Source organism: Bos mutus, chromosome 8 (genome assembly GCF_027580195.1).
Source record: "Bos mutus isolate GX-2022 chromosome 8, NWIPB_WYAK_1.1, whole genome shotgun sequence".
NCBI classification, from domain to species: Eukaryota; Metazoa; Chordata; class Mammalia; order Artiodactyla; family Bovidae; genus Bos; species Bos mutus.
This window is the reverse complement of record NC_091624.1, coordinates 82,430,310-82,445,764: the sequence shown is the minus strand read 5'-3', so window position 1 is coordinate 82,445,764 and position 15,455 is coordinate 82,430,310. Positions and strand designations below refer to the sequence as shown.

Here is a 15,455-nt window from a genome sequence, read left to right as displayed (position 1 = left end):
GTTCTCATTTGTTTCAGATCTGGCCTCACTGCCCACTTACAGTGTGCACGCCCTGGATGTTAAGCTCTTTCTCGGAACAGTAATAGGCCTGAGCTTAGGAGACAGGTTTTACCTATGGCAGGAAGTAATGAAACACTGACTGCTTTGGGAAGTAGCTTGAAATAACTGTAGGTGCAGATTATCTGCCACTCCTAGCTGCCTCTCTGCCTTATAAAAGGCTTAGATGAAACAGGCAGGAAAGACGCAGGAGCCTAAGGTAAACCACTTTATTCACTAGAACGGATCTCTCCACGTGCAGATTCACAAGCCCGTGCAAATGTGCACCCACAGCCCTGTCCGAGAATTCAGATGTGTAGCAAATGAATTGTATTGATTCCACAAAGGCAGGGAGTGACCAGCGGTGCACTCCTGGTGTCACCCTGCCACCGCATGCAGAGACACAAAGAATGTAAAGTTGGTGCCAAGTTGCCATTTTTCATTGTTCACCTCAGATTGATTTTTAAGGGTTTTAGAATAATTGCCATACTCATGTGATCGGTTAACAAATTAACTGACTCAGTGGGGCTTCAGATTCTATAGGAAGAGCTGCTGGAAGAACATCCGAGTCAATTCTGTTTTCAACTTTAGAAACTTTTATTTAAAAATGCAAGAGTGTGTCTGTGGATCTGTGAGAGAGTAAGAGCGTGCATGCGTGTATTTTTATGTGTGTGTGTGTATGGGTGTGTGTGTGTTGGGGGCTAGTGTTGCTGGTGGAGGGAGGGAATGTGCTGCTCCAAGTATGGAAACCTTCTGTTCAGGACACCGATACGACAAGCTGTGTCCTTGCCCACTTTCCCTCACCGTATACCAGTTTCTCTAGTTACCACTCCTGGAATGGTGCTGTTTCAGTGTTGGAATGTTGGACGTTTGATAAGAAAATGGATCAAGTTTAATGGCGCATGCTCTTTGTGCCACCAGCAGCCTCTTGCTGAGAGCATGCTCCAAAAGCGGGAACTGTGTGGCATTACACTGAGCATCTATATGCTTTGTGTTTCTGTGCCACAGAGAAGAGAAATGAACTGTGCCATCGCTCCTGCCTTCTGAACAGCTCTGCTCCGATTAAAAAAAAAAAAACTCACTGTGTTCTTTGTAAAATGGTACTGCTTAGTGTTAGTTGGTCAAGTGAATATTTAAATATTGAATTAGGTGCCAAGCACCTTGGTTGCTTACATTTTAAAGAATATAGGATGCATGGTGGGAATGAGGGGGATGGGGCCAGAGTGGAAATACAAACGTGAATCTTTATTCTTTTTTTTTTTTTTTTTTTTAGGAGGGAGAATCAACCTGTGAGTCTTGGTGGAAAAGGGGCAGCTTGGCATACTTTATTTTCTTCTGGTCCTGCTATTTTGATAATTTTAAATAAGAAAAGAATGTTATTTTTATGTGTAACTTTTGGTACTGAATTGGGAATGGGTTGTGGTCTGATGGTTTGGAGCCTTTAACAAACTAAACTGACCGTGTATGTCTTGTTTTCCCCCCTCATCTTCCACAGGATGAATTTCACCCATTCATCGAGGCACTACTTCCACACGTCCGTGCAATCGCCTATACTTGGTTCAACCTGCAGGCTCGGAAACGCAAGTACTTTAAAAAGCACGAGAAGCGAATGTCAAAGGATGAAGAAAGAGCAGTCAAAGATGAGCTTCTCAGTGAAAAGCCTGAAATCAAACAGAAGTGGGCATCCAGGCTCCTGGCCAAACTGCGCAAAGATATCCGCCAGGAGTACCGAGAGGACTTTGTGCTCACCGTGACTGGCAAGAAGCACCCGTGCTGTGTCTTATCCAATCCTGACCAGAAGGGTAAGATTAGGAGAATCGACTGCCTGCGACAGGCAGACAAAGTCTGGCGTCTGGATCTAGTCATGGTGATCCTGTTCAAAGGCATCCCCTTGGAAAGTACCGATGGAGAGCGGCTCATGAAATCCCCACATTGCACAAACCCAGCACTTTGTGTCCAGCCACATCATATCACAGTATCAGTTAAGGAGCTTGATTTGTTTTTGGCATACTACGTGCAGGAGCAAGGTAGGAGCAGATTGTTCTTTCTTCTAGCCCGGCACACATTGCCCGCAGACCCCACGCGCAGAGCACCTGGCTTGGGTTAGATGGTCCTGGAGGCCCCTAGGTCTCTTGTTCACCTGATCTGGGGAGAGTGGCATGCCCCTGTTCCTCCACTCGCTTGTCCTCTGCCATGTGTAAGCCATGGAAATACACATGGAACTTTCCTACCTGGATAGGCATGGATATTTAAAGACCACAAAGAGATGCGTTTTCAAATGTCTTTGAAATAGTACACTTTTTCAAAAACACAGACTAATCTGAAAACTACAGTTGATTACACTTCACTCTTTGTCCTCGGCTACATTCTTTGCATCTAGTCATCTTTTGCCAGTTTGAAAATGTAGCTTGATTTGTGAATAGTCAAACTGTTCTTTAACAGTCTTTGTATTAGCTTCCTAATTAACGAGGTAGATGAACTTTGTTCACGAATCCAGTGCTACTGCACTGAAAAGTAGAATGAACATTTCCTATTACAGAATGCTTAAGATAGCCAGTATCAGAAAGTATATCTTACGTAGACTTAGATTTATTTAATTTAAATATTTCTATCAACACCTACTTTTGATTGTGTAATATTCGCTGTAGATTAAACGGATTATAGGTCTTGTTTAAATAATTTATGTTTTCATATTCTCCCAGAGTGATTTGGGAACACTTAATACTGTCCGTTTACTTGAATGTAAATTCATGAAACTTACCAAGGAGAGAAGTCGCAGCTCTCCTTAGAGAACAAAAACAGAAAGTAGACTGGTTACGCTGGTTTAAAATAAATCTCAAAAAGAATGCAGAAACCGCATACCATACCTATTTAAAAAAAAATCCTTGATAAAGAGAGTGGGGTGAATGTTGCCTGAATAATTTAAAAATAGGTGATGTTTTTTGCTGAGTGTTTTCTGGATTCATGAAATATGCTTATTATTTTTATTTTTCTTAATATATTTTCTTTAAGGAGGTGAGAATTTCTTTACTTCAAATAAATTTATCGATATATATTGATGTGCTTGTATTAGCAACAGTCCATAGTAAAACATTAAAAAAAAAAAAACCTGCTGAAAGTGGACTGTAGTTTAATCTACCGTAGTTGGTGGGTCATTTCTTAACTTGGCCAGGTGGTAGGGAAAGTGGCCTGCAGATAGCCAGGTGGCAGATGGTTATCTGATGTTTGTTATATAAGTGTGGGATATAGTCAATGGTATGAACTTCATCATCCCGAAATATAAAATATCAGAATTACTCTTTTGACTAAGAAATCTAGGTATTACCATGTGTTTTTTTTTTCTTTACATTTCCTTGGCATAGTTTTAGAGATATGCTTAAAAGTTATCTAAACATTTCTAGCTTGATTTTAAATAATGGTGCTTGAGATCATACATTTGGAAATATTCTTTTTTTAAATAAAAGATTGCATATACTATTTCTATATGTTTAAAAGTTAAAGTTGAAGTAATGACGGTTTGGGGAAAAATGTATTTTTTCCCTGTGTGTCCTAAAATAAAAACTCATTAGCACATGACACTTAATTTGATTGACAGCTGTCTAGGAGGTGACATTATAAGGTGGGCCGTATATATGTGTTGGATTGACTGTAAATGTGTTGTAACTCTGTCATGAAAGTCAAGACTGGAAGTAAAGTTTTAGAAAGTGGGTTATGTAACTTTTTAGTGCAGGGAGAGAAGATTTGCAAGCACTTCACTGCTGCTTGCATTTTAACTTGCTTGAAGGCTATTCCTTGAGGTGTGCACACATGTACATTCACTCCTGGGGCAGGCAGCCAACTGTCTTAGTTGATGAACTGACAATAAAGAACATATCCTTTGGATTTGGGAAGATAGATTGAAGAAAGAAAAATGCATAAATGCCTTCTGCATTGCACCATCGGTCATGATAGTCATAAAGTTTTAAGCAACTCTTGGAGACCACATTTTCAGATAAAAAATTCATTTTCTTGTTGTTTTGAGTCTCGTTTTGAAAAACCTTTCATTATCTTACACTGAGCACCTGATTTATATCTTCTGTTACTTGTGAATGCATCATATCTTTAATATCTGATGGCGCTTTCTTTGAAAAAGTCACATCAAGATGCTTTTGTGTTTTCCCTTTTTCAAAATTTTTTCTTTGGTCAAATGTAGGTTAATTACGTATTTTTGCAGTGCAGTTGGTTGAAGAGGGCATTTTAAAAGACTAATCTGTAGTCAATCAGAGAGCTGCATATCTCCCATTGTGACTTTTTACTTCTCCTCTAAGTGCATGAAAACCCACTTAAGTCTATTTTATTAATCAGGTAAAGAAGTATAAAGAAAAACGCAAGAGAAAATTCAGGAAAGAAAAATGTAATGTTTGCAAAAGAACGAGCAACAGAATTACCTTTCCCCCCTTTTTTCTTTCTTTCCCCACTTCTAAACGACTAGGAGGAAAACATGAGAAAGAACAGAGGGAATGCCAAAGATGGTTGCCACTGGCACCAGGATTGGCATCGGACCCTCTTTGTTTAGCTCAGGATGCCTGTGATTTGTTAGTTGGCATCCGCATTGCAGTGTGGAGTGATGTTACAATATATTGACAATTTCCAGATCTAGAAATGTCAATAGTCCTCTTGGTTATTTATACAAGATCACAAACTGCATATCTTCTGGAGAATGAAATAAAGACCAGCAAATAATAAAGTTCATTGTTGACCAACTTCCTATGCTTTTTCCCTCTTTCTCTTTTGGTTCAACCCACACTTTTATTTATTTTTTTTTTCATGCCCAGCAGCTTCAGCCTCATCTTTTTTTTTTGAAATGTGGAAAGAGTTACTAGAGCTTTGACACAAGCTATAGTGCTACATCTGCATCTGATACAGTTTTGGGGAGAATGTATGCATTTTGAAATCATTTCTGATATATAGTTCATTAGACTTTTGCATCCCATGGCCGCAAGGCAGGATTTCCTTTAGAGCGAAATCTCTTTGTTATTCAGCCTCTCCTGTGCCTAGAGTCTGGTTGACCGCAATTTAGTCCATTTTTCTATTGCTCTATGTTTAGGAAAGAGTCATATTCAATATAGTCATTTATTAAATGATGCTACCCTCACTTTACCTAAAATACACACATCATGTGGGAGTCCCTGCGTTTAAATCCATAAAATCATTTGACGGTATTGATTCAGAGGGCTGCGCTTCGGCTGTTTCGTTGCTACAAGAACCGCCATTTTGTTTGTGAAGTGCCAGGCGAGGGGGAAAAAAAAGGCAGACACTGTGCTGGATGCCAATAACGGTTGCCAGTGGCACCGAGGTTGGCATCAGACCCTCTTTGTCTAGTTGCTGAATGCCTTTGATTCGTTGGTTGGCATCCGCATTGCAGTGGGCACACTGGAAAGTTTTTGACAATCCCTGAATGAAAGCTGCTTGCTTGTTTGCTGCAGCAAACCTTAGCTGATAGAAAACCCTTCCTTTTATTTTTATTTTTTTAGGTTTCCTTTTTTTCTTTTTAAGATGATGGCAGATGAAAGGAAAAAAACAGCTCTAAAGTGCCCTCTATTTTTCCCGAGATATTAAAGATGTCCAATGATTCTTGGGCAGGTGGTACCTATTCCCCATATTGTCTTTGTTATTGCCTTCTTGAAAGCAAAGCAAAAAGGAAAAAAGAACCAGGCAGGCCTTGCACAGGACACCTTCTCGGGACAGAAGTGTGCTGTAGGGTGCCTGGTGTGCTCTGGGAAGGGTGTGGAGGGCTAGCTGGCTGCAGTGACATGGAATGCACTTGCCAGGACTGACTGAGGCTTTCAGTCACATCACTGCTTATTTCTTAGGCAATTTCTAGCTCCTTCAGTTTCTACACTTCCAAATTGTATAGTAAGCCATTGAGAGGACGTTTTTGTTTTTTTTTTTTCCCCTAGTTAGTAATGTGTAACAGTGTAAATGCTACCAAAAAAAAAAAATAGAGAACCTTCATGAGGAAACATGACACCAGGAAGACCAAAAAAAAGGCCGAAATAATTTTGGTTGAAGTTTCCTGGATAGTTTGCATGAACATTGGTTTCCAGTTAACCATTGTTATCTCATTAATTAATAAGAAGGATTAGCAGGCTGCACAGAAGGAAGTCTGGCCTGTGCAAGCCTTGAGTGGCCAGTCTGTGTCCTGTCTGAAGGGGAAAAAGGCAGGGTGGGGTGAGCTAGGTGGGCTGGGCTTTCTCTGAGGGAAGAGCTTTGGAGAAAGAGAGAGGTCATAACACACTAAGAAGTTTCCAGATCTCAAGAGAGAGTAACTGTTGTCATGAATTTACCAGATTCGAGTTTCAACTCAGCCTGACTGATTTTTGAACTGTACTTTGCACTCCTGTTAAACATGTTTTGGAGTGCTAGAGAGAGGCCCAGAACCTTATGGCTCTCATGAGAGAAGAGTTTCCGTTTTAGCCTGGTGGAATCCTTAAAATTGTGGATGGCAACTTCTGTTGTTTTATTGGTAAATGATATGATAATCAACGTACATTTTGAAGTTGTGAAAAAATGTGACTTGTTTACAGGGGGAGTTGTAATCATTATTATTGTGTTTGAAATAGAATCCTTCCGGGTTGTCACATATTATTAGAGAGGAAGCTAATGCTAACAATTGTCTTCCTCAGTTACTGACTTTTAGAATTCTTTGGGGTAACAATTATTATTTTTTTCATGAAAAGCTTAAGTAGAGAATTGTTTGCAAGTTGACAGCATATTTTACCATTTTAATAAATTTCGCTTCATTTGCAGATATTTCCCATTATAGGGAAAATGAAGCTTTCATAATTTGTTAACATGAGGCTGCTCTCCAGGATGATTTGGTGTGCTTACATTGTGAAATGCTCAGAAAGCATGACATTTGTATGCATGTTTGATTTAGGGGAACCCTGTTAAGTTTTCCCATCTAGCATCCTGTCCTTGACTGAACTCATGAACTCTGTGCACATTTGTTTGCATTCTGGCTCTCGCACAATTCGCCAGATAAAGAAGGGCTCTTACTGGCGTGTCTTGCTCCTAGGCTTAATGAGACCTTTGTGGGAACACATATTGTAAGATAAGATACTTAGCAATTTTCTCGCTGATAAGGAGAAAACACAATCTGAGAGGCCAGAAGTTCGCCCTCTCGGCCATGATAGTTCCCGCCCTAAGATAGTTTTGCTGGACAGTTCAAGAGTTAAACTCTGAGGCCCCAGTCGCCAGCTGGGAAAGATTGGCATCTGTGTTCTGATGTGGCAAACTAAGCTCTTGCATTGCTCTTCATATGATCTCACTTTTCAAAGGGAAAGGGGAGAGAAATAGAGAAAGAAATAGAAGGAGGGAGGGAGAGAGAGGTATGATATTTGTTGTATCAATTATGATTTTCAGGTATTTAAAAAGTACATAACCGTCCAGTTTCTGGAGGCAGCAAAGGTCAATAAAATACTCTGCTGACAGCAATAGGTGTCTCTCCCCACCTTATTCCTTCTAACCATATACACAGCACTGCATATCTTGTAATAAAAAAAATTCAACTAGATTATGTGTTTAGATTTTTAGATTTAGTGCACTCTACTTCTTGGGTGGGAAAATAACTCCATATGCAAAGGAACCAAAATGATGTTCATTTTTCAGGAATACTGGTTATTTGGGGAAGCGGTGGAATAACAGGGGATGATGGTTAGGTCTTCCAGAGGGTGCTCCCTAACAGATAAAGAGTGTGTTCCTGTGGGCCCAGCTGGGCAGGAGCCACTGAAGGAAATCTGTCGCCATGGCTTCAGGCTTCAATTCTTGAAAGTTTCTGTTTTTTAAGTGATGCCTGAGTGGTCTGTCTGCCCACAGCTGTACTATAGATTTCATAGGATTTTTTATTTACTTTCTCGTTCTTCCCTAAATTTGGAATTTACGAGGAAACTGCCAAGAGGAAATTAAAGTTTTAATCCACCATTAACTTTTTCCTCTTAAGTTTGGCACTATAATTTGCAACAACAATCCAAGATATCTAACTAGTAATGTCTGTCTCCTCATAAACTTTCATTCTGCTCGATTGAACTGAAAAACTAGACCAGTGGGCTTAAGAAACTGTTTTATGACACTCTTACTCTTGCCATCCCTGCCGACCAGTTGGAATTTCAGCCCCTGAAGAGGGAAGGACCCAATGAGAAGCTGAGCCAGAATCATCTGGAGCTGTTAAAAGTTGAGATAAGTTTTCTGTCATCTCAGTGGCTTACATGGTAACTGACTTTATAATCTAAGGGCTCGTTACTACTTTGTTGGAAGGTTAAGGTTTTTAGAGAGTGGAAATGGCCTATGAGATGCTCCTTAAAATAGGGAATTACTACATACCTGAAAAAGATGGGCAAATGCAAGGGTGATCCCTGGGTCTGAAACTGACTTTGGGTGGAAGTGTCTCTTCAGTTGATGAAAGAGTGGATTTTCTAGTTTGAAGTTGAGGAAAGTTTGACTTGCGACACTTGAGGAGTCTGTTAGTCCGTGTGCTGTGACAGAGAAAATGATCAGTTGATGTGTTCAAAGCAAAGTTTTCCAGCCTTTCTTCCTTCCATCCTTGTGTCAGAGGAATAATTTTAGAAATCTCAGAGAACTAGTGGTTATGCGATGGGAAACGGGCGTTGTTACGGTAGCAGTCCTCTACGCCAAGCAGAGCCAGAGGGGAGCTTCCTCTTCAAGCTCACTTTTCTCTGGCAATGTGGTGTGTCATCTCGTTTTAAAATATATTCTTGGGTCCTTGAACTCTAATGATGTGATGTGGTTAATTTCACTGAATTCTGTTGTTGGGATTTAGCATAGAGAATAAATCACCGCACTGCAGAGAACTTGCGAATGTTAAGTGCGTGTCTTGGAGGAAGGAGTCTGTGGGATTAGTTTGTGTTAGACTGGATGTTACAGGATGTGAGCCTAATGGGACTTGAATGCTTGGGCATTTTGGTTGTTATATTATTCAGAAAATTGGAAAAAATGACCACCAGTTAACCAATGAGGTGAAAAGACCTTGAGGCTGAATTGAAGGCCACACAAACAAGAAAAAAAAATCTTCAAAAATTTATATCAAGCAATGTTCTAAGAGTGGAATGCAAATTATTCTTGCACATAAATATATTGTATATAATAAAACAGTTAGATACACATATTCTCACTGTTTATGATGATAGTTTAAACAGGATAGCATTGATGAATCACAGATGAATTAAAGAACTCTGAATAAAGACTATATAATTGAAAATATGGGGTGATGGATGAAGTAATTTTACTAGCTGAGAGTTGCCTGGAGGTTGTTTATTTTCAGAATCCCATTTTAAGGCAGTTCAGAGCATGTAGTAAGTTATGGATGAAGAACAAATCAGTTGAAAATGGGATTTGTTTAAACAAGCACAAAAAAGGAAAATAAGAATTGCCTTTGAGAAAAAATTCCTTAAATATATTGCAATTTTTAAAATTCAGGTTGGCTTCAACTCCATGCCTCAAAGTAAAAAATTCAGTAAATAGTATTGAGTTGAATTATATAATACATGTGTCTCCAACAAAACTGCACAAAAGCATTTAATAAGCGTCAGTTCATATTGTGACACTACTATACTGATGCAGCATGAAGCTGAAGACTTTTTTTTTTAAGGCTTCAGTTTTTCAAAACTCATATTGTAAAAAAGAACATGGAGAAAGTTACTGTTGTTAACAGGGAATGGTAGAGCTTAGGACAAAAATCTAATCATGAGCACAGATGTTAGGATGGTTATTTGAAATAGGGTGTATTCTGTAATTCATGTGAGTAGGGGATTACATTTATGTCCATGTTAATAACACGAGTATGTCAATATGAAGTCTATACCCCTCTATTAGTGAATTCTAAAGTGTGAAAAATGTTCCTGCTTAGGACAACTTGTATTTTATTATTCTGACATCTGCAGTTTCTGGATGGATTACCTTAAATTTGCTATGCTATGTTAAAAGCCTTGTTTTATGAGGTCGGTCTCAGCTTCTGGCCTTGGTGTCAGGAACCCTGCTACGTGATGCAACTTGCCTTGTTAGGTTTAATTGACCAAAGCTGATGTGTTAAAACAATTCATTTGTGCTGTAACTTATGCCCTGGCTAAGTTGCTACCTGAATCCTTTGACCTTGACTAGTCTGGGTCATGAAATGGCTGCAAGCTGTTTGACCTTTCTATTGTGTAGTAATGTCACTGTTTCCTCTTATTCTTTTATGGTAATAGCTGACAAAAAGCCCCAGCCCTGCCTTACACCCCAGTGGATTCCAGGCGTCCCTCCGCAGCGGCCACGTCTTCTGTTTGACATGGTCTAGCTGTAGAAGTGACTTTCTTTTGTTTGCTGACAGTGATGGGAACAAATTTGCAGCCCTCATTGCTCCAGGAAGTGGGGGATCTTCGGGCATTTAGAGAAATTTGAATTCCTTCTGCTTAGATGTTCAGTTTTCATGTTTTATGATTATTCATATCACCATTTCCCTTCCCCCTCTCTTCCGAGGTTGGCTTTTCAGCTTTTTATATTTATGATTTTCTTAATAATTACTTTTCAACATTTTTAGCTGTTACAATAAAAGTGACAATACTTTATTGTCACTATATAGGGTAAAACTGGTAAACTTAGTCATGCTTTGGGTTAGTGTAGGTCCTAAAATGACTGACTTTGAAACTTCACCTCTTAAACTTGTCTGGCATTGGAAAAAGCTGTATGCTAAACATGTAGGATTAGAACAAATTTTTAAGAACTGAGAGTCATGTTGTAACTTTATATATTCCATCTTATAGTTTTAGGGGAAACCTATTCTTATGATTTAGATGGCTATATTTCAAAACATTAGTGAGCCATTAGTAAATTTGAAGTTTTTCTTTCTTTGGGGACATTTGCCAGCATGTGAAATTCAATGTTTATTTTAACGAATATTAAAAAATTTTTTCCCCTTCTTTATGAAACCCTTCTATGCAAAAATAGAGAATTTTACCTCTGTTCTCTTCCAAAGCAGTGAAATAATTTTATTTTTAAAATATTGGAAATGCCTTCTAAAATGTTAAAACACAGATATTTTTATCCTACCAAATTTTTCTTTGCCAAATATGACATTGTAGTTCATGATTTTTTTCCCTATATTTGCCAGATTAAATATTTAAAATCCAAGCTGTTACATTTTATTTTTAAATTATTAGAGGAAAAGAGGAAGTTTAAGTTAGAATGTGCATTTCCTTACTTGTGTGTCCCATACTGTTTATCCATGTGTGTGGATACACTGACAGATGAGAGGCAATGTGGCCCAGGCACTAGAACCTTGGAAAAAGGCATGGGATTTTTCTACTCCCATTTTTAAAATATCTGAAATGGCAGGTGAGAAGGTTTTTCTTTTTCTTGATTCTTGCTGTTTTAAATGATTTTTTCCCCTCAGGAGTGTTCACAGAATCAAGGAATTTAAATGATTTTCAACATTGTGTTGCTAATCCAGCATCCTGGGACCCAAGGAAGGAGGGTGAACGAAACAATCTGGTTTTAGTCAATAGCCTCAGTTTCTCTCTCCTGTCCCATAAAATCTAATCTAGACTTAAAAGCACCTCTCAGACCTTTCTGCTCATTCAGTGGTGTTCTCAGCGGTAGAGCCAACATAGAATCGAGTTGGGATGTGGTTAGTGGGCTAATTGGTCACATGCAGTGGGACTGTGGTACAAGAACAGCGGACCAGCCCCCAAGGGTTTAAAAAATGTCTGCGATTTCTTCCAGAAATCTGCCTCAGTTCCTCCACTGAAATGATTTATAACAGATCTCAGCTGCTGAGCTAAAGAGCGGAAGTTCCTGGATCTTGGGTAATTGATGTGTGTGTGTGTGTTTGTGTCTCGCAGAGTTGAAGTGAATGCAGAGGGAAAAAAAAGTACGGCTCAGATCTTGCAGGAATTACTTAAGAAGGATGGTTCATTCATAGGTTGAAGGGTAAATAACATACCATTTAAAATATTCTGTTAGCTTTAGATTTTGGATTCCTTCACAGTTGAGCATATCTCCCGTCTTCCTGGCTTTTAGTTTTCATAGAGCACAGGAAAATAAGTGCATTAATCAGACATTTCATCCTGGTTTTGGTTCTACTCTTCATCAGCTTTTGTGACCTTGGCTAAGTCACTCAAGCTCCATGTGCCTTGGTGTTCTGTTTTGTAAAATGGGGTTAGGATGCCTACTTCATAGGACTGTTTTAGAATTACATGAAGTAATTCACATAATTAAAAGCTACAGTGTTAGTAAGAGTGATGATTGCTCTATATAAAGCAACATGGCATAATGTAGACAATCTAGAGAAAATACCCAGTAGTGAAGAGAATGGATAATGAGGTGTTGCTGCAAGGGGTTGTCAGTTAGTTTGGGTGTATCTCAGGTGAAAAGACATTCCAAGGAGAAAATGAAAGTCCTGAGTACAGTGGTGTGTATAGATATTTGTTAGTAGGTGCATGAGGTTAACTAGTTGTGTGTGGTTTTTAGATTAGTTAAATTAGAATTAGTGTATAGTTTGAGCAAGCTTTTATGTCAGACTTACCAGACAGTTAATTTCTTGATCAATCTAGGAGTCATTGAAAGGAAAGAGTAATTTTATTAGTGGCTTTTTGAGTAAATAACTTTGTGTCAAATGAAGGGTATCCTAGGAAGTTCTTGTATTGATAATTCATTGCACTCCAGTGAAAACCTAAGACTTATATATATATATATAATGAAATGGCCACCAGCTGGGAGAACTCCCTTTGTGTTTTACATTTGGTGGGACAGAAGTGGTGATGATATGGACTGGATTGTTCTTGGGGAAGAAGCTGCTGGTTTTTAGACTCTTAGGTCTGAGACTGTCTTATTTAGAAATGATACCTAGTTGGGTCAAAATTCACAATGCTTCATTAGTTATATGAATTGTTTTGACTTTATTGCCACTGAAAATCTTCCTCCTTAAGTCAGTCTTTCTCACTCGTCCTTTTTAGGGTGTTAAGAACATTAATTAAATAATCTTAAGGGGAAAAAAAGGTAATATTTCTTACTTAAAATGATGTCGCTTTTTCTAAGAACATCTGAAAGCCACATGGGAAGTGGTTGAAACACTCTCTTCTTCTCAGGTTTGGGATTAGCCTTTGAGTGTTGTGGTTCTGGTTGGTTGGATCTGGGTGGTCCTGAAATCTCTTTGATGGGCCAGATTTTTCTTGGGGAACCAGTCATGGTGCTTCTTTTCCATGGAGTGTGGTCTGCTTCCCTCAGTTACTTTGTACAGCAGGTTTGGAAAGTGGACAGTTTGCCCTTCCCCGTAGTCTCTACCAGGGAAATACGTTAAATCACATGTCACACTGACGCAGTGCCAAAACAGATTCATATTCTTCTCTGAAGCATTTTATAATAATACTTAGGAGTTCTGACCAGGAGTTAATAGGAGAACTTCCCTCTTTGTTTGTTCGTCTGTTAAATAGTAACTGGGGTGTGCAGAAAGTAGAATCAGAACATTGATTATCAGCTGGCTTAGATCCTGGCACATCATTTTTAATAATCTGTGTCCTGCCTTTTCTTTTTGAGAACTTACCTGGTATTCAGTTGCTCTTCTGTTCAAAATCAAGAAGCGTGTATTTTAGTACATGACAAAGGTACAACCCCAATTTTTTGACATATGTAAACTGGATTGCTGCTGATGGCCAAGGGATTTGGTGTTTTGTCTTTCTACTTTGAAAAGCTTTGTTTGCACTTAGGATTTAAAGTTTGATATGGACCTGAAATGGGAATGCATATATGATTCTTAAATATCGGTTGCCTTTTTTTAGCCTCCTGGAGATGCTAACATGTTTCTTTAAATTTCCTGATGGTAAAGCATTAGTATTTTTGGTCAGATGTATGGTTATCATGTAACAGTGTCTGTTCTATTTACAGTGTCCAAGTAAAGGAAAAGCTGCTTATAGTAATATGAGGATCACTGGTCTTACAATAATTAAATAGACTTGTTAGACTACATTAATCCCTTTTAGAACATTTGGAATGACTTCTTAGTACTAACAACACAGTATTAGGGCCTACAATTAATCTGCTTTTTGTATCCAACATTTGTATAATACAAAACATGTGTATAGAGAAATATATTTTGACTTTAAAATGAGTTCATAGGAGGGCAAAATGAAATTATATTGAACTGTGAAGGAAGATGAATATGATTCTAAGTACTGATAAAATATGGAATTCATTTCAAGTTAGCATAGATTAATTTTTTGTTTTTTTGGTGAAGACCTTTTTTGGGCTCTCAGAATCACTTTCCCTCTGAGTTCCAAGCTTTGTACATGACACACCAGATATGTACAACATGAAATGGAAGCATTTGTTCAACCTAATATCCAGGAGATATGTGAACTCTTTGTGAGTTGGTGTGTCTTGCTTGGTCTCTGCATTGATACAGCTATTTATTAACTCTGGAGAAAGTGAAGCAGACTCGATTTTAAAGTCTGGTCCAATCTTGTTCTGTGTTTCATAGAAATGGTTTAAGTCAAGGACAGACTCTGTACTTAGTATTCAAACAGCATTATTACGGATTGGCTAAAGGACTTATGAATTAGGATTGTGTTTACATCTTCTGTTGTGGAGGTCTCAGGAGGTATAATTTCCTCCTCGATGTGGGTTCTCTTTTTGTTATGGAGTCTTTCACACCCAGGGATGTGAATTCAGCCTTGGGTGTTGCAGTTACTGGGAAAAGATTTCATGAAGGATGCAGTATTAGTTCAATTCTGGGGCAGATTGCAGGCGTGTGTACAGAGTACTATGGAAGTGCTGGAATTATTGAGTGGTTTGTAGCCATTTCAGACCATGTGCCTGGGACCAGCTAACACATTGTCAGGGAAAAACATGATGTAGCAACAATATTAGATCATGCAAATGAGACTACTGAATAGTAATAGTTATGGGCAATATTTTGGAAAACACTGATTAGTGACAGTTTTATTACAGCAAATGTATGTATCAAGTCCCCAGATTTCATTGTAATGCACTGAAAACAGATGTCAAAGTGTCCCAAACAGAATTTCATGCTTAATCTACATATTGCATGGAAAGTACAAACAAACCATTTAGAATTCTGTTATTTAATCCTTTTAGAAGGACTGAAAATATACAATTTAGATTTACTCCATTCTTTAATTTCAGATTTCTTTTCCTAGGGGCTGATGATAAATTATTTTTTTCTTTGGTATTTTCTTAAGATGCATATGGGAGAAGACATATCTGCATATGTACTTGGTTTTACTTAATGCACTTTGAACTGTAGGTTTCTGAACATACGGTCTTAGCATTAAAAAAAAAAAATTAGGCTCTAAATTATTTAGTGACCTGGTAATGAAATTACCTTCTTCTGGTGCTTTGTGTACTGATGTAGAATTTCACTCTGTGCTACT

General features: G+C 38.4%; 1 protein-coding gene across 9 annotated transcripts in view; it reads left to right on the top strand.

Moving 5' to 3' along the window:
- Window positions 1-15,455, top strand: part of NFIB (nuclear factor I B) — a 257,368-nt gene that overhangs the window by 5,542 nt on the left and 236,371 nt on the right. For all 9 annotated transcript variants that reach the window (XR_011465172.1, XM_005889569.3, XM_070375899.1 and 6 more), the window contains exon 2: window positions 1,532-2,063. Coding sequence is in view for 8 of the 9 variants with exons in the window: in XM_005889569.3 (XP_005889631.2) it covers window positions 1,532-2,063 (532 nt within the window). In the remaining variant the exon portion in view is untranslated. The remainder of the gene's footprint in view (window positions 1-1,531; window positions 2,064-15,455) is intronic.